Source organism: Gadus chalcogrammus, chromosome 1 (assembly GCF_026213295.1).
Source record: "Gadus chalcogrammus isolate NIFS_2021 chromosome 1, NIFS_Gcha_1.0, whole genome shotgun sequence".
In the NCBI taxonomy this organism is placed as follows: domain Eukaryota; kingdom Metazoa; phylum Chordata; class Actinopteri; order Gadiformes; family Gadidae; genus Gadus; species Gadus chalcogrammus.
In genome coordinates, this window is record NC_079412.1 from 6,933,880 (window position 1) to 6,958,266 (window position 24,387).

Genomic DNA, 24,387 nt, shown 5'->3' on the forward strand with positions numbered 1-24,387 from the left:
ATTCCTTTGCTAATGCACCATTTTGTAAAGCGGGCAGGTCTTGGCTGCGATTCCTTTTGGTTCCTTGTTTCGTCGATCTCTTTGGGAAATAAACCGCTGTAGATTGGCCAATTTTGTGACTGTGTGTTTGTATACTTGTGTACATGTTCCCCTGTTCATGTGTCAGTGTTATAAACCAGAGAAGTGATGTCAGTTCTTGTGGAGGTATGAACCCTTTTAAATGTTCTCTATGAAAAAAATAAACGAATAAAGAATTGTGACTCTCACTTGCCTCCTCTATTTACCTGAGTCCATGTGTATTTGCATGCATACCTGCATGTGTGTGTGTGTGTGTGTGTGTGTACATGGATGTATTGATGTATTCATGACATCTCTTTAGTAATGCTCTGAGCAAGAGGGGAGCTTTAACGTCCATGGAGGTCTGATAGCAAAGCAGAACAATAACCTACCAGTTTGTGTTCTATTTATGCGGGGTTAAAACACTGACATCTGCTGGACAATGCTTCATCCCAATGCTTGCTGTACTCAAAACAAACAAAAGGTCACACATGCAACATGCATCATGAAATGTATCCCCGGTCGTTTCTCCAGATCGGCAGAAATTGACACTGACAACTTTGACCTTTAGGGGCGAGTGTTCTTCTGAATGTGCTGCACAAGCTTCGGCTGCTTCTAAGGCTATACACAAGGTGAGACAGGAGCCCCGTCATGTAGAGTTAAACACCTATTTTCCTTTAATTTGATATTGGCCCACTGTAGTTGACAAGACAACCATAGTTGATGTTTATTCAATTAAAAAAACATGAAAGATATAATAATGATAACATGATATCAATTATAACAATATAATAACCATATGGTTATTAGGCATTCAGCTTATCTGTGGATACAAGGTGTCCACAGATACTTTGTATCCACAAGGTATCTAGACGGTTTACCATTGTTATATTATTACTATTTTAATTTTTTGTATTATTACATTTCTTAAATTATGGCATTTAATGATTACCGTCAACCACACACAGACGTATGATCCATGGTTATTCAATATTAAAAGGTCAATCCTGTGTTGTCCACATGTTGAGGAACCAAGCCACAGAATTGTTTTTTGTATTTGTAAAATAAGATGCATTAAAGTAATTCTGAGTCTGATTCTGTGTTGTTATCTGTGAGCTCCTTTAGGTCCTCTTCAGGGAGCTTTGCTTATGACGTCATTGCGTCACGTATGACGTCAGCGCGTCGTCCGGCCCAATGTTTACATCGTGGAGCGGTGTCCCTGATCCCGACGAAAATTTAAAGAACAATACTGACGACTAACCAAACCGATCGGCATCACCATAAGGTATAGATTGTGTTTAGTTTCGGTGTTTCAGATGTTGTCTCACGGGATCCGTCTCAAGTCGTCCACCAGGGCTCATGTCTCCACGTTTCTTCTTACCACACACGGGTTGTGTTGTTGCTGTTTTTTGGGGAGATTCTAACGTTTTGTCGCATTACAAACAAAACGCTTGACGTGATTAGCCTTTCCATCTATGTGGATGTATATCCAAAGTGTTGTGATGTTGTTGTGCTGCTCCTCGGTGTGTTGAACACGAGCAGTGGACATGCAGGTGTTAATAACATGATAATAAATAACATGAGGAGGGATGATGAGTGTGTGGTTCCACACGTCCCTGGGTCGACTCTAATGAAAGGATAAACGCACTTTGCGTGTATTCTGCTTCCATGGGTTAAGCCAATGTGATATTCTCCATTTGGCAGGAAGTGTCAGCTACACTGGCCTACTGAAGCAAAGCTCATCTGAACAGGGCTTACAGAGCCTCCTGTGGTCATGACCAGGAGTTACAACGTCCCCTGTGGTCATTACCTGGGGTTACAGCGCCACCCTGTGGCCATTAAGTCTTCGTTCAAAACAGCATTCATTTGAATCCATATCATTGCACAGAAGATGAAAATGTCCACACTGTTTCTCGGAAGATATCTTCTTCTACCTGGTTATAAGGCCGAATTTGACATCAAAGGAGGGGATTGAAATGCAAAGAAGTGCTTTGTTGTATTGATTCATAGCATGGCCATCATCTGGTCGTTGTGGTCTGTGGTTTCTGTCACTCCCATGTCCTGGCCTTCTGCGGCTGGTCCTCCTTTGAACCACATCTCAGCTGCACTAATGTACTGCCGACCATCTCAATGTACCAACTTCCTTCTTTGAAAAACAAATGCACCTAACCAAAACCACCATTAAGTAATGAATAATAATTACTCTGGGCATTTGCCTTAAATTATAAATAATTACCCACTCTTCCTATTTAAACATCATTTATTGATTGGATAGTGATTTCTCTCTGTCATTTGTTGATTTTTATGTATTCTGCCTCAAGTTCTCTGGTTGACCAGGAGTTGCACTGAAGCACATTTCTTCTAACTGTTAAGGCGATTATCTAGCCATACTTGAAGAGTAAACCCTTGGCCTCTCTCTCTTTCCCTCTCCCTCCCTCCCTCTCCCTCCCTCCCTCTCTCTCCCTCCGACTCTCTCCCTCCCTCCATCTCTCTCCCTCCCTCTCTCTCCATCTCCCTCCCTCCCTCTCCCTCCCTCCCTCTCCCTCCCTCCATCTCTCTACCCCCCTCCATCTCTCTCCCTCTCCCTCCCTCCGTCTCTCTCCCTCTCCCTCCCTCCGTCTCTCTCCCTCTCCCTCCCTCCGTCTCTCTCCCTCTCCCTCCCTCCGTCTCTCTCCCTCTTCCTCCCTCCGTCTCTCTCCCTCCATCTCTCTCCCTCTCCCTCCCTCCGTCTCTCTCCCTCTCTCCCTCCGTCTCTCTCCCTCTCTCTCCCTCCGTCTCCCTCCCTCCGTCTCCCTCCGTCTCCCTCCCTCCGTCTCTCTCCCTCTCTCCCTCCGTCTCTCTCGTGTTCTCCAGGCGAGATGGGCGGAGCAGTCAGCGCCGGAGAGGACAACGACGAGTTGATTGACAACCTGAAGGAGGCCTACTACATCCGCTCGTGCCTGGTGGAGCGGGCCTTCCGAGCCATTGACCGCGCCGACTACTACCTGGATGAGTACCGGGAGAACGCATACAAGGTGAGAGGTGTGGCTGGTCAGGGCAATGGACCCTTGGCTCACAGCTGACCCCCTGCAGCTAAAAGGAGTGGCCGACTCAGAACAGTTCATTGTAATATGATAACACATTACGAGGGTGTCAATAAATGGCCACCAAATGGCTGTAAAGGATCCCATTGAGTTGTCACTCATGCAGGGATAACAGTTATGACAAAAATGCAGCATTAAGAGATGATAGCTAGGAGGGTCAGTCTCCTTCCCCTAACATCGGTTTATTGTCTTTAGTGGGAAAGGTGCCAAGAGGCATTCATTCCCGGAACAAATGACGAGGCAGTTGAAGAAGTCTAGATGAAGTAACCACTGTTACATTTGGCCTCCATGGCTGTCTTCTACTGTTCACTATCCCTGTTTTCTGGCACGGTCCTGATGTTGAACGTGACACACCAGAAAACAACAAAGGCATACTCATCATACTTGCAATGAGAAAACAGCCCTATTTAACACCGTCTCCTGCCTTCTGGGGTCAGGATCTAGCATGGCGGCACGGGAACATCCACCTGTCGGCTCCATGCATCTACTCGGAGGTGATGGAGGCCCTGGATCTGTACCCTGGGCTCTCCTTCCTCAACTTGGGCAGTGGGACGGGCTACCTCAGCACCATGGTGGGCCTGATACTGGGTAAACACAGGGCTTTCTATCCTTCTACCATAGAGCACGGGACCACATGATGATGGCTACAACAGAGTGACTTACAAATACCATGTGACCCTGCGGAACCTGTATCTCTCCCCCTGTGGGACCCTAGGTTAACAAATTAGTAAAAAACTATACCTTGCTATGCAGTATGCATTCTTCAATCGATCTACAGTCACACACAGATCTACTGGATGTATTTCGAAGTCTGAGCTACAGCTTAATGTTTTAAACATGGCAAAGCAGAGGACAAAAAATAAACAGAAACAGGGCGAATCACGGCCGTATATAACAATTAGATGCAACATATACTTGCTGTTGGGGTTGTGGTTGTAATGTCATTAATAATTGATGAATGAAGCGATGTAGTGACGCTCCGCGGCCTGTCCTAGGGCCATTCGGGGTCAACCACGGGGTGGAGCTCCACGCTGACGTGATCGAGTACGCCTACCAGAAGCTGGACAACTTCATCAAAACCAGCGACAGCTTCGACAAGTGCGTGTGGGAGCCCACTGACCCATATCCTGAAGCACCGTTTGTTAGTGCGGATGAACTTGGCAGTAGATTTCTGATCTCATTTAATTTCCCTTGATTTTATATTAAATGGTGTATTTAATTTCACTGTATAGTTTCTGTATTTATTGATTGATTGAAGCCCTCCCTACAACTCTGGCCTCTTGGTAATGTTCCCTTAGTTTTAATTGTGTTATACTTTGTGTTTTACGGCCCTTTGTAGACATTATTGTAAAAGGTGCTCATCCAGCACCTCATTCTATTGTTACTGCTGACTATTCCTCCTGGATCCTTTTCCACTCTGCAGGTTTGAGTTCTGCGAGCCGTGCTTCGTGGCGGGGAACTGCCTGGAGATCCCCCCCCACAGCCGTCAGTACGACCGGGTGTACTGCGGGGCGGGGGTGCAGAAGGAGTACGAGAGCTACATGAAGAACGTGCTCAAGGTGGGGGGGGTCCTGGTGCTGCCTCTGGAGGAGAAGGTGGGTACTGCACCAACACAACCCCCTCTTTCATTAATAGGATAGGAGATACAATAAGAGTTTCTCAATCGTATCAATAAAGGCTGTTTATTTTTAATAAATAACTGTTTATCTTCAATACAATACATTTCGAAATGAGGTGTCCTCGACTAAGATTTAGCATAGTCGAATCTGATTCATCATGCCAGACCTATAACCATATCTGATTATCTTTTAAAATACGCGACTCAATGAAGCCTTATTTGTTGTGACTTTCGTTCTCCAGAGATGTCTGTAGAGAGGGTTCTCCAGTCTGTAGAGAGTCTGTAGAGAGGGTTCTCCAGTCTGTAGGGAGGGTTCTCCAGTCTGTAGAGAGGGTTCTCCAGTCTGTAGGGAGGGTTCTCCAGTCTGTAGGGAGGGTTCTCCAGTCTGTAGAGAGGGTTCTCCAGTCTGTAGAGAGGGTTCTCCAGTCTGTAGAGAGGGTTCTCCAGTCTGTAGGGAGGGTTCTCCAGTCTGTAGAGAGGGTTCTCCAGTCTGTAGGGAGGGTTCTCCAGTCTGTAGGGAGGGTTCTCCAGTCTGTAGGGAGGGTTCTTCAGTCTGTAGGGAGGGTTCTCCAGTCTGTAGGGAGGGTTCTCCAGTCTGTAGGGAGGGTTCTCCAGTCTGTAGAGAGGGTTCTCCAGTCTGTAGGGAGGGTTCTCCAGTCTGTAGGGAGGGTTCTCCAGTCTGTAGGGAGGGTTCTCCAGTCTGTAGGGAGGGTTCTCCAGTCTGTAGGGAGGGTTCTCCAGTCTGTAGGGAGGGTTCTCCAGTCTGTAGGGAGGGTTCTCCACAGCGGCCTATAGAGAGACAGCCTCTACAACAATGTAACAATGTTAAATACTAAAATAGACGTAGATAAATTACCGTGAGTAATATAATACAGCTACGAAATCTAACAGTGGTAGATCTCTATGGAGAGTCTTATTACCACACACTATACACATCCTCTCATGAGAACACCTACATCCATAAGCTCTGATTATTAACAATGTTAAAAACCTGTGAATGATGCTTTTCAGCATTTAGAACAAATGCAGACCATTCAGCCCGAATGTTTTTTTAGGGATAATGCAACTGCCATTACAAAGGTTCCACTACAGGTAAACCCGCACAACTTTCCTGACACGCTGATTTAACTACTGAAGACCAAGTTGACTCATTGTCTTTCAATCGAAGAATTGAATCAGCGAAGAATCAAGATCACCCCTAGTATAAATATATATTTATTCTGTATCGTATGATCAGTTTTCAGTTTTCGGACTAAAACATGATGATTCCGTCCTGTGTCCCTATGATAAAGTTCTTCCAGTGATTGAATTCAGTTCTGTTCAGTTTAATAACGGCATCCTTGTTGCCGTGTTCCCCCAGCTGACCAAGATCACCCGGACGGGCCCCAACAGCTGGGAGACCAAGAAGATCATCTCGGTGTCCTTCGCTCCTCTGGTCCTTCCCAAATACAACAACAACGGCAAGCCCAAGGCCGTGCCCTTACGTGAGTCCCACTGGGCTGTTTCTATCGTATGCTTATATCCTATGCTTCTATCCTAGGTTTCCATCCTATATTTCCATCGTATTCTTCCATCGTATGTCTCTATTGTGTGTTTCTATTGTATGTTTCCATCGTATGTTTCCATCGTATGTCTCTATCGTGTTTCTATTGTATGTTTCCATCGTACGTTTCTATCATATGTTTCTATCTATTCTTTCTATATATTCGGTAAAGCTTCAAGTTTATTGTTGGTTCATTACGTAAGCTTTTACCAGCCCCATTATTATTTCCAGTATGAGTATGAACAGTGTCCAATAGTGCATCTGTATGAAGGTGGTGGAGGTATGGACCATTATTACTCCCAGTATGAGTATGACCAGCATCATGTCCCATAGTGCATGCTGCTGTTCGTCCATCTGTATGAAGGGGGTCGGGGTGAGGAGGGGGTACTGACCGTGTCCCTCCACAGCCGTGCTGGAGGTCCGCTCCCTGCAGGAGCTGGCCCGCATCTCCATCCGCCACGCCCTCCGCGTGACCCGGGACGGGGCGGGGGGCGGGGGGGGGCCGGCGCGCGGCCGCGGCTCCTCCTTCAGCGTGGGCCGGGGCCTGGCGGTGGCCGGACTCCACAAGTACGGGCCCCGCTTCAAGCGGCGCCGCGTCCACCGCCGCCACAGCAACAGCCTGGCGCCCGGCGGGCGGGCGGCGGCGCAGTCGGGCTCCGCCCCCCCCGACGGCAACAACAACAACGCCCACCACCGCCGAGCCAGGGAGCGAGGGGCCACGGAGGAGGAGGACGACGACGACGACCGGGAGGCCCGGCGGCGCCGGAGGGGGGGCCGCAGGGTACTGAGGGGCGCGCCGGAGGAACCCGAGGCAGCCGAGGAGCCGGCCGAGGACGGGGACGAGCCGAGGGCCCGGGGGGAGTCCCTACGGGCCGAGCCCGCCGTCAACGTGCTGAGGGAAAGGATTCTGGGGCTGCCCCTGCCCGAGCCGCTCAAGATGTATCTGCTGTACTACCGGGAGAAGTGAGGCCAGGCGCTCAGCGCACGCACACAGCTAGGGCTCCACTCAGAGGGGGGGGGGGGGGGGGGGGGGGGGGGGGGGGGGGGGGGGGGGGGGCCTGAGTGATCCCACCCTCTCCCACTACAACCTGAACCAGGCAGGACTCTCTGAGCTGCTCTGAGTCGCTCCAAACACTCTTCCTCTGCATACGACCCTGGTGGATCGGCCGTCTTCTCCCATTCATCGCCACCTTGTTCAAGTGCTTCTTCATCTCAGTGGCCCCCCCCAGAGACTCTTTCAGCCGATGCTAGGTGGTACCCAAGCTTGCTATGCATGAAGTAAGAGAACATTTCTGACGATCATTTCCTTTCAGAAATCCGGGAAAGATTTCTAAGTCGTAGCTTTTTTTTAAGAACAGCGCCAGAAACCCAATGTATGAATAAAGCACATTCAGTCATTCTCCTCACAGGGAGTACCCCTCTCGGTGTTCCACCAAGGTGTCTGATCTGCTATTTAATGCATCGATGCATGGCATGCACACCATACCCAACGTTAACTACGAGCAGATCAATGGGGTCCACAGGTCATGTGAGGGGAGCTCAGGGCTGCTTGCTACGGTCAGGTTGTTACAGGTTGGGCCTCCTGCTTCCTGACCATGGCTGAGGGGGAGAGATGGGACCAAGAAGCCAAATTGATTTGGCCTCTGACCCTGTTGTGTTTCTATCAGAATGCCGGGGTTCAGGAGTGTTTGAGAGAAGAACAAAGCATCTTGGTTTCGGTCTTGTGAGCAACTTGTTGAAGGAGAACTTGATTGCCATGACAGGGGACGAGTCTAAGACTGAGTAATTCTTCTCCGTAATACCAGACTTGAAGCCAGAAGCGATTTGTTAAGATTATGTTTGGTTTTAGGGATGGAAATCTAAATCGATCACACCCCAACTGTTTAAGAGAATTAGTCAACAGAGCATTGTTCGTAGTGTTGTCGTGTCCCTCTGAATGAAATGAAAATTTTTACGGCATCTGTTTGATTTTGAGTTTTATTTTGACGCAACTGGATTCTCTAGAGAACTGAATCAATGCATTTATTTCCTTTTCACAGGTTGAAGGATGTGTCTGTGTGTATCAGGAGGAAATTGACTTTCGTAATGACATCAATGTCATATTTCCTCTGTACAACCAAACAGGGAACCACTCTAAAATTAACCATGTTTTTTTTCCTATATTCCATCTTACATCCCACAGCAAGAAATAATTATTACCAGGCAAAATAGTTTTTATACATCCATTTTTTATTTACTTTTAAGGATTGCTATTGCTTATTTGGTTCTTTTTATATTACTTCATGGCATGATATTGTGTTCAGTTTCACGTTTTCTCACCAATGAAATCAATAACCACGGATTTATTTTTATATGTGGTACATAATTTTCATCCCTTTCCAGTTGGATGGGCATTCTTTTTGCACTGTAGTTTGGAAACTGGTACCTTTGATGCCAAATCTCTTTTCATTGGACTATGGACTCTCAATAAGTGGCTTCTGAGTTATTTTGAGTTATTTTGAAGTAACGAGACCAATTAAGTTCTCTGTCATTATTTCAGTTAATCGTATTCATCATCATTTTAAATGAATCAATTGTATTTAGAAGTGATTGTTTCAGGAATTTTCTTTTTATGCTAGCTTACCAGCCTTTTGCTGTACAAACCTTCAGCCCAGTGAGTTAATTCTTTAAAAAAAAAAAATGTTTTTCATCTCTATTAGTAGCAGTTCATATTCATATTGAGTACATACAACTGGAATAAACATAAGGGAAAATAGAATCCCTTACAAAAGTCAGTGTGATAATTCATGAATCCTTTATTTCTCTGAAAATGCTGATTAACATGTGGCTTTTGCCTCGTCTATAGATACTGTATGTACAACCATTCCTGTCATTTCCTAAAAAGTTCATTGTTCATTTAATTTCTCTATTCTCCTTTCGACTCCCTACTGAATGTCAAGATTTTGCTTTACATCTAAGTCAATAGTGAGTTGTATCACCCATGTGTTAATAAACTCCATATATACCAATACTTTCTAATAGTTAAGATTTGAAGGGACCTAGATTGACTACAGTCAAGGTGTGATATTCTTCAGTCATTGCGTTAATCAATTGATGAATAACAGTATACGTTGGTCTTTGATATAATTGTCTTTAATCATCACTATAGTAAAGGACAGCACTAGACAGATCTTGGTGCACCAGCATATTTTCTGTTGCACAGAATCATGGTCAGTTACTAAAAGATGGTCATTGTAGTCTTTTATGAAGTTTTAATTTCTGTGGTGAGGCTGTGGAATACATACTATTCACATGTGTTTTTTGGGGGAGTTAATTTCCTAACACTCAAAAAATCCAAATTCCTAACAAATCAAGCTGGCTAGAATCATGCAGCAGGTATACAACTTTGCCACACTGAGGTAAAGTGAATTATGACTTCCCAATAAATATCAAGTGAAGGACTTCCTTGTGACTAAAGCCATTTACGGTGCAGGAATGACTACCTTGAGTTAAGACAAGTCTTGTGAATGAACATTTAAATTACAGAATTCCAAAAAAATAAGTCTATAAGAACTGAAATAACTAAATAAAAATGTGTATTTACATCTGTATACAAAAGAATGTCCAAAAGGTTGCAATAGGTTCTTTCCTTTCATGAAACCTATTTATTACTGTTCTTTTGATATTCAAATTTGACTGAGAATATGCCTAATAATAAATGTAGATTCGTCGATACATCTCTACATACATTTAATAAACCGTTTGCAGTTAGTTGAAGCTCATCTGTTTAGTGAATGGAACCATTCCACTCCAGACGTGGACTCAGCTACTGTTGGTCCAGGCCTCTCACAGTGGGATAAGCAGAACCATATACGCAGTAGCAGCAAGCGGGCAGGCCCATGCCTCCCGCCGAAGGGGCATGGGTTCTTCTTTTAAAAAAGTGGATTTCCTCTCCAGTAGGTAACCGGTTGTCAGAGAGAGGAGTGGTTCTTTGCCCTGGAAGTCAGGCAGGAAGCATTTCTTGGGTACCTTTTAGAGGTCCTTTTGCTGCCATGGTCTGTGCTTAACAGGGCAGATGGTACAAGTACAGTTCAGAGACTAATCAGATGTTCCAAATAACCTAAATAAGCATCTATTCTCCACCAGGCAGGGTGTGCACTCATGTAGTGGAATTTACGGGATCTGGAAATTGCAATATCTCCAACTGAAGGACTATAAAAAAATTGTATACACTTGGCAGACATGTAAGAGTGCACAATTGCGGCTCAGAGATTAAGGACGAGGGTTAAGGCACCTTGTAACCCTGATGTTTCTGTGGCCCGTTCCAGGTGAGGAGCTTTGCAAATTTATTCACTCAGTTTATTTTGTCTGCTCCAAGAACAACACACAAACATGTAGTGTATGTGCTGCACTCTCTTGAAGTAACCCCCTCTAGCATTTTCCAGCACCTTAGCAATTACAGCCACTTGACCAAGTTGGCCATTTGCCCTCGTTACAGATACACATAGTGCTTCAGCAGAAAAAAACACGAAGACACATTTACCCACTACAAAACATGTAACGAGAACAGCGCAATATGATGTAAACCTATGAAGTTCAACATTCAGGTACGTACACACACACACACACACACATTTAAATATTGAAACAAGACTTGTGGCATTCTGTCCCATATCAGAGTAGAACTATGCCAGTGTGGTTGAGTTTTATAAAGTTGAGGAAGTGCATTGCCAGAGCATGCATCCAATAAGTAACTCAGGAGGATTAAGCCATCTCCAGACAACCAGAGAACCATCAGTGGAGGGACTTTGGAGGGTTCGGTAAAAACAACAGCAGCATGTTTTTTTTGTTAAATGTTCAAGAAATCTTTGGTTATCAGAACCAAAACTCTTTTCTTTTCTTCAGGGATTAAAGATTATAAATGGTATTCCAAATAAAACACCAGCCCGACCCAGATCCCATCCCCCGTTCCCTCCAGGCGGTGGGGTTGGTGCCACTAGTGAAGGGGTCATTTGGGCACCAGGCCGCGGGACTGGGGGTACAGAGGAGACGCCGGGCTGGACGGGCTGAAAGGAGACGTCGGGGCGCTCGACTTCTTGCCCGTTTTCGATCGGCTGCAGAAAGAGAACAATTAGAATTGTTAAATAGTTTGTCCAAGGACCACCTAATCCTTCAAGGTCTGGATACTCTCGCCTTAGTGTGAGTTCTAATATAAGTGTGATATAAACAGTAAGGGCTTTTCAGTCAAGGCCATCCAAACATGAACTAGGGCCCGTGTCCACATAGCGCCATAGTCTCCAATGAGGAGGGCTAATGCAGACAAACAATGCCCTAGACGGGAAGGAAATTGCTCGATACCTCATTTCACATTGTTCGTAGGGGTGGACGATATGGACAAATAGAATATGACGAGATTTGATATTTTCATCTTTCCGAAAAGTAGTACAAAGCCAATTGCGTCATCAAACATAAAGCATAGTTCATGAGCCTCTTTTGCTCACAAACAATAAAGAGATGCATTTCATGAAGGGACAACCTTGAACTTTAGAAATGAATAACAATATGGATTACACACACACACAGACTATATATTTTTTTTTTAATGAAGACAATCACATGCAAGAATGAGTTCACGTGTGAGTGTAGGCTACAAATGCAATTAACTATTTACAAGTGCAAAAACACCAACATATTCTTTATTTTGCTGACCATTTGTTTTTTATTCCGACAAAACCCTTGTAAGGAACAATCCTCTGCGTCTTTCTTGTAGATCGCCCCATCTTTCAACGTCTTCGAAAATGCAACTGCAGCACTCAAGTTGATATTGCTGCGACGCCATCTTGTTTTTAAGACTCGATAAGTAGATTGACGAACACAGAGATTGTGCCATCCGTCAACAACACGCAAGCTCTGTGTTCACCAATCTACTTATCGAGTCTTAAAAACAAGATGGCGTCGACGGGTGAACTACTGATGGTATTGTGTGTATAAAATGTCCTTTTTAATAAACAATCTGTACACTTACAAAGTTGTCAATGCCTTGTTTTCTATTTTAAGACCCTTATTATACTACCAAAGAAGTGTCGGGCTACTTCTAGCCTTTTAAGTGGTTTAAAATAGCGATTTAGTTTCTACCATAACACATGCCCCCATCGTTCCAAGTTTATAGCGTTTGGTAGAATCGGCTAAAAACAGCCAACATAAGAATGGGTCTATATTCACTTTTTTGCTCCAAAACGAACATTCCAACTCGTCATCAAACCAAACATATCCCAAATCCATTTTACACCGGATTTCTCCTTTAAGTTTCCGAACATGGATGAGACAAAATTCTGGACCGTATATCCACAAACTGCACCAAATCTGCAAAATTTGCTCTCCTACCATCCCGGTCGTCCAAGTCACAGGCCTTTACCCTCAACTTTTCTTTTATCCTGTGGGGAAGGTTTGCCAAGATGGCCTTCATATTGGTGGCATGATCCATTTCCTCCATTGTATCCATAGCATTTAAACAACCACTGAGAAACACAGAAAATCCCTTTAAAGCTTCAGGGTCTTTCACTTTAATGGATGGCCAGCTGAGCGCTTTATCGATGTAGGCTGTAGCAATCCTGTAGTCATCTCCAAAGTGTTTTTTCAACAACCTCTTGGCCTCTGCAGATCCTTTGTCCGGTTGCATATATTGACAAATTCGCACAAGCTCTCTTGGTTGGCCAGTTGTAACTCTAGAAAGTAGAGTCTGTCTTTACTGTTCTTTACTGTTCTCAGTTCTGTCTTCAATTCCGTGCTCAAAGGCCCTTATGAAAAACGGATAATCCAATGGATCTCCTTTGAACACAGGTGTGCTGTGGTACCAAAGTGGTGGTAACAAGTGGTGGTAGTAACAAAGACAGGCTCTGTTGTTTCACTAGAGCTTCCATAATCATATTTTGTTTTTGCATGACGTTTGCCAGATTCTATCCAGAGGACCATATGTCCTTGGATAGAAAATATCTGCTTGTCTTTAGGCTTGATCGGGTCACATGGTATAGGTTGGATGATATGTTCAGCCTTTAAATAAGCAACAGCTCTCATGTCTTTCTGTGGCTGTGTTATGGGAGGAGTTATGTCTTGCAGAGGTCTGTTGACAGCCTTAACAGTTTCTTCATTAGAATTTAACTTTTCCGTTTTCCTACATACAGCACTCACTCTGTTCCACATGCACTCGCAAGTTAGAACTTGCATGTTCTTTTTCCATTTATTTTTGTGCATATACACTTGCATCTTCATCAAAAGTGTTCCTTCCAAATATTCATTCACCATGTCCATTGACTGAGGCTGAGCAATGTATGAGTCTTCATACTCATTGATGATGTTCAACTTAGCAGCATTTGCTGCAATCTCAGTTTCCAAGTCTAAATTCTCTTTCCTGGCTTTGAGGAGCTCTTCTTCCTTTTCAAGTTCCTGCCTTCATTCCAGTCCGGCAGCTCCTACCCTCAATTCCACTCTTTTGCTTTCCCATTTGAGCCTGCTAGATAAGACAGAATATTTAGAGGAGCGGCCAGATCTTGTTGATTTTTGTGAGCAATTTTTGTGAGCACTTTTTATGTTGGAAACACTGTCTTGAGGGTCATCATCATTGCATTCATCAGCATCAATTTCACTCTGCTTATTTGTAACCCCTTTGATCCATTTTGTAGCTTCAACAAATTCAGAAAATTCATTCATTCAAATTCAGTCATTTTGGGTTTGCACCATTCATTTGCTCCTTTTCTGGGTGTTGTTCTTGGACTTTTCTTCAGCCTTCAACACGATACAGTCTGATATATTGGTGTCAAAGATGGTCCAGTTAGAACTGAATCCATATTTGATTCACTGGTATGCATGTTCTTAACAAACAGAGTACAGAGAGTAAAGGTGAACAGAACCCTTTCCTCAGCATTAACTACAGAATGTTGGCGCTCCACAGGGTTGTGTAAGCTCAGTCTGTACTCTTCACTCTTTATACTGACAGTTGTCGTACTGAAGCAATGTCTGTCTGAGGGTAGGAGCAAAGGACCAGATCATACATTCTAAAGTACTCTGACGACACAGTTTTAATTTCTCTTTTAAATAGTTTCAGTGACCCTGGACTGCACCCAGAGAGTAAATAAGGTGGTTGAATGGAGTGATACAACGCTCTCATCATAACACAAAAAAGACAGAAGAGATTGTTTTTGTGCACCACTGGAGATATGCAAATCTCCTATTACTATTCATAGTGAACAGATCGATCAGGTATGTTCATACACATACCTAGGAGTAGCAATAGACCTTCTTCTTTCATGGAAAGATCAGATTGAATCAGTGTGTAAGAAAACAAAGCAAAGAATCTATTTCCTTCGCCGTTTAAGATCTTTTGGTGCCAGTAGAAGGATTCTTCTTTTGTTTTTCACTTCTGTCATTGTGAGTGTTCTTCAGTACTGCAGTACCACCTGGTATGGATGTCTGTCTGTAGCCCTAAAGTCACAAATGTTACAACAACTAAACATTTGCTCAAAGATTGTTGGACAACCACTTCAGGAGCTATATGCATCCATGTATGACAACAGCATGCTGATGTTGGCAAAAAACATCACCTCAAACACTAATCATGTTTTGTATAGTGAATACAGGTTATTGCCCTCAGGAAGGAGATACGAGGTACCACTTTTCAAGAAGGTCAGACTAAAAAAGTATTTTGTCCATCAATCGACTTTGATGCTGAACCGGAGATAGGCGAAGTGGTGGACAATGTGCATCCTCAGCCGACAATAAAGGTTTTACAGATTCATTTAATTCCTGCAATTCCACACAGCTTTTCAAAATCATTTTCGACTTCGGATTTAACCAGTTCAACATTGGAAATATTTTCAATCAGTTTTATCAATTCATTGTTTCTTTTTGTTATGAATGCCAGTTGTTCTGGATGTTCTCAATTGATTGAGTTTTTCAACCAGTGCATCGTCAATGTCACTTTCAAAGCTTTGCAAATCCTCAACGATCCTCCTTATTCAATATAAAACACAGCAGATGAGAATCAACAGAGAATTCATGTCAAATTCTGTGAACCTTTGAGAAAGCATTGCTGTGTAGTCACACGTAGATGAACCAACCTCAAGAGGTCAAGAGTTTGTCAGTTAATTTGGGAAGAGTATAAATTAAGTACTCAACAGACAGTTACTTTTACAAATCACACTAATGTTTGTGTCTGCGTACGCTGCTGTTAGATGTGTCAGATATGTGTGAGAAGAAGGAATTGCTAGGATGTTGAACAGGTAGCTAAGGAGCTAACCTGGATAGCTTTCATGAAACAGACAACAAAGCACACAAGACAACAGCTTCTTTCAGCGTTTAAAATAATTACAAATCATGGAACTGATTAGGCCTGTAAACTAAATGAATAACACCACATGACTTCCATTTTCCAAAAAGGAACATTAACTGAATTAGAATTAGGACTCGCTCGATGAGAAGTCCTCCTTCTGAGCGAGACTTTGTTGGACAGGATAACAAACTGACCAGATCAAGCTGAAATCAGTGGTATTTCTCTTCCATTATGGTAGAATACCATCTGAGCCCGTCAGTGGTGAAGCCCTTTTAGAGGACGTACAATGATTGGGCGCAATCGCCTAAAAAGGATTACGACTGGAGCAATCTCGCTACTGGCCTCCTCTCAAAGTGTGTGTTCACATTAGCCCCCTACGTCCTAAAGGAGGGTTCATTGGGTACAGACATTCTTCTTTAAGAGTCACAGATGGGCACATTCTACTTTTATCCCCCATTCCTTTCCTCAACCAAAGGCAGCTTGTATTGTTTTCAACCTATCGACAGCCGGTGGTGATATCTAATCAGTTCCTTTATTGAATATACATGCAAATTGTATGCTGGGTGTGATTTAGTAAAATCATATATTTGACATTTTCAACAGGAATCAATTATTTCCACATAAAGAAAAGACAGTATCATAACTGTTCATTCTGCACTCAAAGAGCAAGAGAGGCCAAAATCTATTTTTGTTTTACTTAAACGTGGACACTCTTATACTATGTGGCTGCCATTTCAAATGAAGAAGAAGGGTATAAAGCAATGAACCAGGAAAGAGGGGTCGACCAGGCAGGGCCCTGGCGGTCTTACCCTGACTTGGGCTTCCTGAGGCTGCCTCCAGCGCTGGCGGGGCTGGCCCCCCCCGTCAGCCCCAGGCTGCTGTGGAAGCCCGAGGCGTCCACCTGGATCTCGTCCTCGTCTCGGAGGGCCGCCTCCAGGGCCGCCGCCACGTTGGGGGCGATGGCCGGCTCCTCGTAGTCCCTGGTGGTCCGCTCAGGCAGGTCCATCTCCAGCTTCAGGAGGTTCTCAGCCTACCAGAAACACAGTGACCAGGGGGCTGTTGACCTTATGACCCTACAGAAACACAGTGACCAGGGGGCTGTTGACCTTATGACCCTACAGAAACACAGTGACCAGGGGGCTGTTGACCTTATGACCCTACAGAAACAGTGACCAGGGGGCTGTTAACCTTATGACCCCACAGTGACCATGGGACTGTTGACCTTATGACCCCACAGTGACCAGGGGACTGTTAACCTTATGACCCCAGTGACCAGGGGGCTGTTAACCTTATGACCCCAGTGACCAGGGGGCTGTTAACCTTATGACCCCACAGAAACACAGTGACCAGGGGGCTGTTAACCTTATGACCCCACAGAAACACAGTGACCAGGGGGCTGTTAACCTTATGACCCCAGTGACCAGGGGACTGTTAACCTTATGACCCTACAGTGACCAGGGGACTGTTTACCTTATGACCCCAGTGACCAGGGGACTGTTAACCTTATGACCCCAGTGACCAGGGGACTGTTAACCTTATTACCCCAGTGACCAGGGGACTGTTAACCTTATGACCCCAGTGACCAGGGGACTGTTAACCTTATGACCCCAGTGACCAGGGGACTGTTAACCTGATGACCCTACAGAATCAGAACTGTACAGTATGTGTCTCTGGCCCCCCCATATTCTATCGGTCCATATACCCTTAGAATGCTGTTGTCAATACTACTTCTACCACATGAGTATTTGCCCGCCCTACACCTAATCTTTCCTTACCCAAGTTCCCCTCTCTATCTTTCCTCTCGGTTCATTGATATCGTTACTCCTCAGCCCCCTGGATTTACCTGGGGTCGTAACGCGCCTGATCAAAGAAATGTGTGTATAATGAAGATCAAATTCAAATTACTTTGAGGCTCGCTCAAGTTTTGACCCAGAGGCCATGGAAACCCTTATTGCTAGGAAGGATTGCCATGCGGGCTAATTGTTTGGGGGGGTTGGTGGTATAGACGCTGCTTCTGCGGTCTGGATAAAGGTAAGTTCTCTACACACCGACAGTCAAAGGACTGTAAAGTACTGCGTCTAAAGCCACCAGCGCCTGTTTCTCCAACAGTGAATATCATTGTTTACAGTAGAAAAGTAATTAGGATATTAGGATAAGGATATAGGATAACTAATTGGATGTTTCTGCTGTTGCATTTTATTTAAAATGCAATGTATTTTTATATTTAAAAGAATAGATGCGTGGGGAGACTGATGGTGCTCACCTTGTACCGGGCCTCAGACCTCATCACCATGGCAACACGGGCGTACTGGCTAAGAGGTCTCCTGTAGCCCACCGCCGACACAGGCCTGCACATCATCTGGTGGTTGCTGGGACACACGTTCTCAAATAAGATTCATCACGATCACGCATTGTTATCTCAAATCATTCACAGAAGTCACAGCCGTTGAGTGAAATCTATGAAAAAGTATCGGTATATAGAGCCGATTCACAGTAACTCATTCAGAGAGATTGTCATTTGAGCTCAGGTGAAAGTCATTTCTGAAAAATTGATAGATGAAGGGCCTCAGGCAACTGCAGCACACAATGTGATCAGTTAATAAAAGAAAGACTCATTAACCTCTTCATCACCAGGCCTGGTTTGGTGTTTTTTTCTGAATAGTTCTTTGAACCAAAACAAAAAAAACACCTGTGAGATTGTTGTGCAAGTGAAATAATAGATTTGGATAATTCTTGCTAAGAGTGAATAAAGCTAGAACACAGCAGTTCTAGCTTTAGTTCTGCCTGAACACATGTCATGTTTCAGAGTATACCACCCAGTGCATTATCAGTTGGTCGCCCTACAGTACCACCAATGCAAAATTTACAATATCAACTCGAGACAAAAACATGTAGCTATCTTGACATTACATTACACAGGCATTGAAGGTGAAAGGCCTTCTGCCAGGAGGCTGGGTTCAGGTTCCTTACTCCTCTAGCCGTGTGATGGCCTTCACTTTCCAGTGGTCGTCCTCCTCGTCGAAGAAGGCTCTGCTTACTATCTTGTTCTTCTCCTCCATGGGGATGAAGTTTTCAATGATCAGATGCCTGCAAAGACAGAAGAACAGCACACTCTGAGAAAAAAGGCCAGAATGACCACCGATGTCAAAGACGGAGGAGAGAAACAGGATACATGTCACGTTGTGTTTCACAAGCTTCCTTTTCAACTTCCTGTCTTCATTCCAGTCCGGCAACTCTTACCCTCAATTCCACTCTTTCGCTTTCACAAGTCAGTTCTACATTTTTTCCCTAACATAATCTCATTTTTGTGCTGTATCCTGTTGTATCCTGTTACTTATGCCACTTTGCCGGGTGGGTCCAGCAACACCAGAGAGCTTTATTTGAATGCATTCTGCTAGCAATAGTGTCACTTGATCTCAGTAAGGTAGAAACCGAATTTGTAATACAATTCAACAAACATCAATGCAAACCACGTGAACTACGTGGCGAACAGACTGAACTCTGAGGAGTCTTCATGGAAAACACCATTTTAAAACAAGCGTTGCACTCAGTGGATTTCTGTCCTTCGCAACGTGGCTGATGTGTTGGCGCTGTGTCGTAATCAGCCCGGTGTAGCGGGAAGGGAGCAGCCAAACGGCTACAGAGCGGACGTTTAATGAATTGCCTCGAGGGGTGCTTTACTCCCGACAGCAGGAATGTGTCGGGGTGCAACCTGGTGTTTCGTGGCTGTTCAAACAGGTGAACATTGATTAGCTTGGATCCAAGCTCAACCAATTTCTTAAAGAGGTCTCCTGAACTACCATTACAACCCATCACGTGTTGTTAGAAATGCTCCATTTGCAAGCCTTTTGTGTTAATAATAGTGTACTGTTGGTACCGCCTCCATGATACCTGTAGCCCTGTTTATCCTTCATGTATTTACTGTCAGACTATTCAGCCGGCTAACTCCAGCCCTCGCCTGTCAGTCAGTGTCAATGGACTGGTCCAAATACCCATGTGCTTTTTCAGACCATGAGGCAAATCTTTGTGCCTATTCATTTGTTCGGTGCCGTTATGTTGAACAGGGCACAAGTATTTATACTAAGAAACATGCCCCCCGAATGAGCCCACATTCTGCACTTTGAAACGTGCTGGGCCCTGTCATGTATTTAAACTAAAATTATAATAAGTGATTGGTGCGCACGATAAACCACTGCCAACAAAGGTCAACAAAACGTGGCCAGCATTTCAGCTGCTGAGACGAGTAGAATCTAGGGCTGAATAGTTAACTAAATGGCCGTCTGGCCGCTGGTCAATGACGCTTGTGGTGCGCCTCAATTTGACAGCCCAGCATCACAACTGGTTTTTGGTATTTGTTGCAATGTGACCTTTGGTCTGACAACACTAGTTTCGTGTTGTGTTCACTCCTGGATGATATGTGGCCCCTCTCTAAGGACATGACCTAAACAAGGAAGGGGAGACTGAACATGAACAGAAAAATTGAAATGGGAGTTGTAGGAGGGAGCAGATTTGATCACAGAAACATGCACCGTTACCACTGTTTAACAAGGTTCTACAGAAACAATTAATGATGACAAGATCCATTAGACTGACTGATTACCCTATAACCGATCACCTTGAATAGAACCACCTGTTATTTAGAGATTAATGAAAGACAACAGATGAACAAGTGTACATATTAGATGCATCTGTGTCTTTGTTGTCTTGGTAACACAGAGCGTTGCCCTTCATTGTCCCACAAAAGGGAATCATAGAGGACCAGATTAATTCAGGCTGAGAAGTTCTCGGCACTGCAAGTGCAGTCTAACTGGGGTATGCTGACAATGGCTGTCACATTAATGTGGAAGGAATCCAGCCATGAAGGGAGCCACCATGCACTTGGTTATGTGTTAGCATTCACACTTTCATCATGAGACTATTGCACAAGCATTATTATCACTATAGGTTCAGCGTAGCAAAAGGGGCCAATACTGTGAGTAAATAGCCAACTACATTTTGAAAACAATGGCCATTGAGTTGGCTCAACAGAAAGGCCTCCTACAGAATCAGTAATGACAGGAACAACGTCCGACGGGAACACAAGGGATGAGATCAGCTCAGAGAGGAGTTATTCTATCGATCTGCTGCATTGTCGGCCCTCTCCTGCCTACAATGAAAGACCACGCCCCTTCCCTTACTTGAGCTTGAGTTCCCTGGTCAGCTCGTTCTGGCTCTGCTCCAGGTCCTGCCGCTCCTTGATGTGAGCCTCCTGTACGTCCTGGATCTCGGCCTTCACCGCCTGCAGCTTAGCAAACAACTGGGGGGGGACCACAGGCATACATTAATGAGGGACCACGACTGGGTTGTTTAACACTATTCCTCATAAAGCACGTTCAATTGCTAAAACAATATAAACGAGGTAAACCTATTTTCTCAAATGTGGCCTAAACTTAGGCTTTATGGCCCAAACTGAGCCTGGATTCAGCAAACGGGTTACGTTGAAACAGCAATCTGTATCGCAAAAGCTACAACTATGGGACATTGAACGATAAAAAAACACTGATTAAAACTGTTGATTGAAACCAGTAATGGTTTGGGTTCAGGGCGCTACCTTCTTGAGCTTCTTGGTTTTGATGTCCACTTCTTGCTGCAGAGAGCTGTATGTCTCTTTTAGCTCCAGGGTCTCCTCGTCACGATTCTCCACCTGCTGTTGCATCTCCCGCTCCCGCCGTTTCTACACACACACACACACACACAGAATCAAACACACACATCTCATAATTTGACGATAGCAAAAGTCATTTTTTATAAATGATTGAGCCTTTGAAACCAAAGTGGGTGTAGTACGAGTAACGAGTGTAACTTTTTAACCTGTTCAGCGATCTCATGTCTCTTCTGCTCCAAGATCCTCTGCTGTTCGTTGGTGTGATCCACAATGTTCTTACCCCCCACCAGGAGTTTACTCTCCATGGCCTGAAGGGTGGATTAGAGCACACCGTTACATACAAGGAAGCCAAGGGCATCCCCTCTGCTCAACTAGTTCATGCTATCTTGCTTAGTTCCAATAACAAAAATAAAACAGAGATCACAGGAAGTAAGACCCGAAGGTCAGAGCATGGACAGGCACGCACACACACACAGTATATAAACCTGCAGAGGAACCAATGTCCAGGCCTTAACTTGTTCTGCTTTACTAGCAAGCCTATAACGAAGTACATGCAAAGGGCTCTGTGGCCTTGGCTCTGTATAATTATACATAACAAACCTCACCCACTGAAACCAAATATACGTCCTTCTTGACTCAAGTGATCTGCTCCTTTCTTCAAAGAATACTACTACGGTACGGTAGTAGGGACTAGTCTGAGATAGTACAGACACACTAGAGACATTATAGTTGGAACTTCTTACTATATTCTGTTCAGCAAGGTATTCCCTACTCATTGAGACGTAGCCGTCAACAGAACCATTTCAGACAAGACACAGGGAATGTCCCGGTAGTCTTACAGGACTCATATGCTCCTTCTGCCTTTACCTTGACCTTGGCGGACAGCATCTCCCCAACCTCCTTCTCCTTCTTCAAGTCCTCCATCTTCTTCTCCTTCTTCTTGAGCAGCCTCAGTTTCTCCTCGGCCACGAGGCTGTGGTCCTCCATGATGGCCTTCCTCTCGCCCTCCAGTTTCTCCTGCTGCTCCCGCCAGTAGTCCCCCTGGTCGCCACCCTCTCCCTCCTCCTCCTCCTCCCCCTCCTCCTCATCGTCCGTCTCTCCGTCCTCCAGGTCTTCCTCGTGACCGCCCTCCCCGGCCCTCCTCCTGGGCCGTCTCTTCTTCTTCTTCCCCGAGCGCTTCTCCAGCTGCTCCTTCAGCCGGGCGATCTGCTCCTGGAACTCCCTGAGCAGGGCGTCCTTGGGGTCCTCGTTGATGCGGGGCTTGTTCCTGATGTTCTTGGCTCGGTTGGAGTAGCGCAGCGTGGTCAGCGTCTCCTCCACGTTGTAGCACGCCGGCCCGATGTTGGCCACCATCACGGTGCGGGCGTTGCCCCCGAGGGAGTCCTGCAGCAGGCGGGTGAGCTTGGAGTCGCGGTAGGGGATGTGGGAGCTCCGGCCGTCCACCAGCGCCGAGATCACGTTCCCTAGCGCCGAGAGGGACAGGTTGATCTTGGTGGCTTCCTTCAGCCTCTCCCCCTGGGCGCCCGTCTTGGCCTGCCTCTCGCTGCCCGCCAGATCCACCAGGTTCAGCTTGCCCACCCTGATGTGGTTCTCTCCGTCCACGCCCAACTCACTGCACTCGACCGTGATGACAAAGATGGCGTGGGAGCGCGAGCTGTGTTCGTTCATGTTGGTGGACCCGACTGACCGGTTCTGGTTTCCCAGGATCATGACACGCTCGATTTCTGCTGCGCTCTTGGTAACAAACGATGAGAGGTCTTTGACATACACACCAGTGTCGGGCCTCTCCTTCAGCTCAAGACGATGCGACTGGTCCTTGGAAATCAAGTCTCTTATCTCCTCTTGGTAGATCTCAAGATAGGAAGCTCTCACTAGGTATTGTTGGTTCTGGGAGCGTGATATGTGTGTGAAGATGTGTTCAAAGGAATTGGGGATAACCCCCCTCCTCTCAGGGTCATTTCTAACCCCCTCCATAGTGTAGGTCTTTCCTGTGCCAGTCTGCCCATAGGCAAAGATTGTTCCATTGAACCCCAGTAGAACTGAATCCACCAGCTGCCTGAAGGTTTCATCATAGAGATCTATCTGTTTGGAGTTTGAATCATAGACCGAGTCAAAGGTAAAGACCTTAGGGTGTTCGTGGGCTGAGGCCAATCTGGGATTCCTGACAATAATTTGGCCAAGTTTAACATCCACAGTGACGACCCTCTCGAACTTGGTTGCCCGTTCCTTCTCGTTCATGGGCCGACAGCGGACAACCACCTTCACCGACTCGGGGCTCTTGCTCTTCGACATGGTGAGGAGGAGCCGACGAACCTCCTCTCTGGCTCCGTATCCCCACTACGATCAAGAGCAGCTTCAGTTACACTTCAATGGATGGCTCGACCGGGATATCTCTGACAAAACACACAAGGGCAGTATCAGTGTACCTGTTTAAAATGCAGGCATATTACACAAATACAAATAAATACTTAGCAATAGGTGTAATCGAAAGTGTTTGCTATAGATTTCCAAACTTGACACGACCCGGTAGCGTTAATGCGTGATGGTGTTGTTTTATTGGTAGCCACATCCACAAGTTTGAGTTAACGTAAACCATCACACACGTCAACTCCCAGTAACGTTTACCATCACACACACGTCAACTCCCAGTAACGTTTACCATCACACACACGTCAACTCCCAGTAACGTTTACCAACACACACACGTCAACTCCCAGTAACGTTTACCAACACACACACACACACGTCAACTCCCAGTAACGTTTACCAACACACACACGTCAACTCCCAGTAACGTTTACCCCACACGCACACACACACACACACACACACACTAGCGATACTTGAGTTAATTAATCATCCAGCTGGCCTAGCAACGGCAAACAGACACCCTGCCGACAGGTCGTGTTGCTCATCTAGTAAGCGTTAAGGTAAATCAACTTACAAAAATAACGAAAAGAACAAAGTGGATATAACGATAACAATGCAATATACATATACAAAAGACCGGCAACGAGTAACCAGTGGGTTGTAGATTACCAGTAGCCAGCCTTAGCAGTCCTCAGCTCCGCAGCCATTAGCGGTTCATCCTTGAGAACCAGGATGGAGATAAGTGTTGCCAGAGTGGGCCAGATTCTC

General features: G+C 45.3%; 2 protein-coding genes across 3 annotated transcripts; one reads left to right on the forward strand and one right to left on the reverse strand.

Moving 5' to 3' along the window:
• The first annotated feature begins 1,213 nt into the window (after positions 1 to 1,213).
• Positions 1,214 to 7,329, forward strand: LOC130379389 (protein-L-isoaspartate O-methyltransferase domain-containing protein 2). Its single transcript, XM_056586181.1, has 7 exons — positions 1,214 to 1,342; positions 2,911 to 3,071; positions 3,578 to 3,728; positions 4,136 to 4,238; positions 4,564 to 4,735; positions 6,119 to 6,242; positions 6,709 to 7,329. The coding sequence occupies exons 2-7, from the start codon at positions 2,916 to 2,918 to the stop codon at positions 7,266 to 7,268; spliced, it is 1,266 nt and encodes a 421-aa protein (XP_056442156.1). The 5' UTR covers positions 1,214 to 1,342; positions 2,911 to 2,915; the 3' UTR covers positions 7,269 to 7,329.
• A 765-nt stretch (positions 7,330 to 8,094) lies between these two features.
• Positions 8,095 to 24,380, reverse strand: kif3b (kinesin family member 3B). Of its 2 annotated transcripts, none has more exons than XM_056586159.1 (9): positions 24,289 to 24,380; positions 22,117 to 23,642; positions 21,456 to 21,557; positions 21,196 to 21,318; positions 20,783 to 20,901; positions 18,576 to 18,692; positions 17,869 to 17,974; positions 16,415 to 16,635; positions 8,095 to 11,394 (listed from the first exon to the last, which is right to left on the reverse strand). In XM_056586159.1, exons 2-9 carry the CDS (start codon positions 23,539 to 23,541, stop codon positions 11,289 to 11,291), a joined length of 2,319 nt encoding a protein of 772 aa, XP_056442134.1. In that variant the 5' UTR covers positions 23,542 to 23,642; positions 24,289 to 24,380; the 3' UTR covers positions 8,095 to 11,288. The 2 variants fall into 2 exon arrangements, with proteins under 2 accessions (XP_056442134.1, XP_056442142.1); XM_056586167.1 differs by lacking the exon at positions 24,289 to 24,380 and adding an exon at positions 24,194 to 24,283.
• Positions 24,381 to 24,387: the final 7 nt, after the last annotated feature.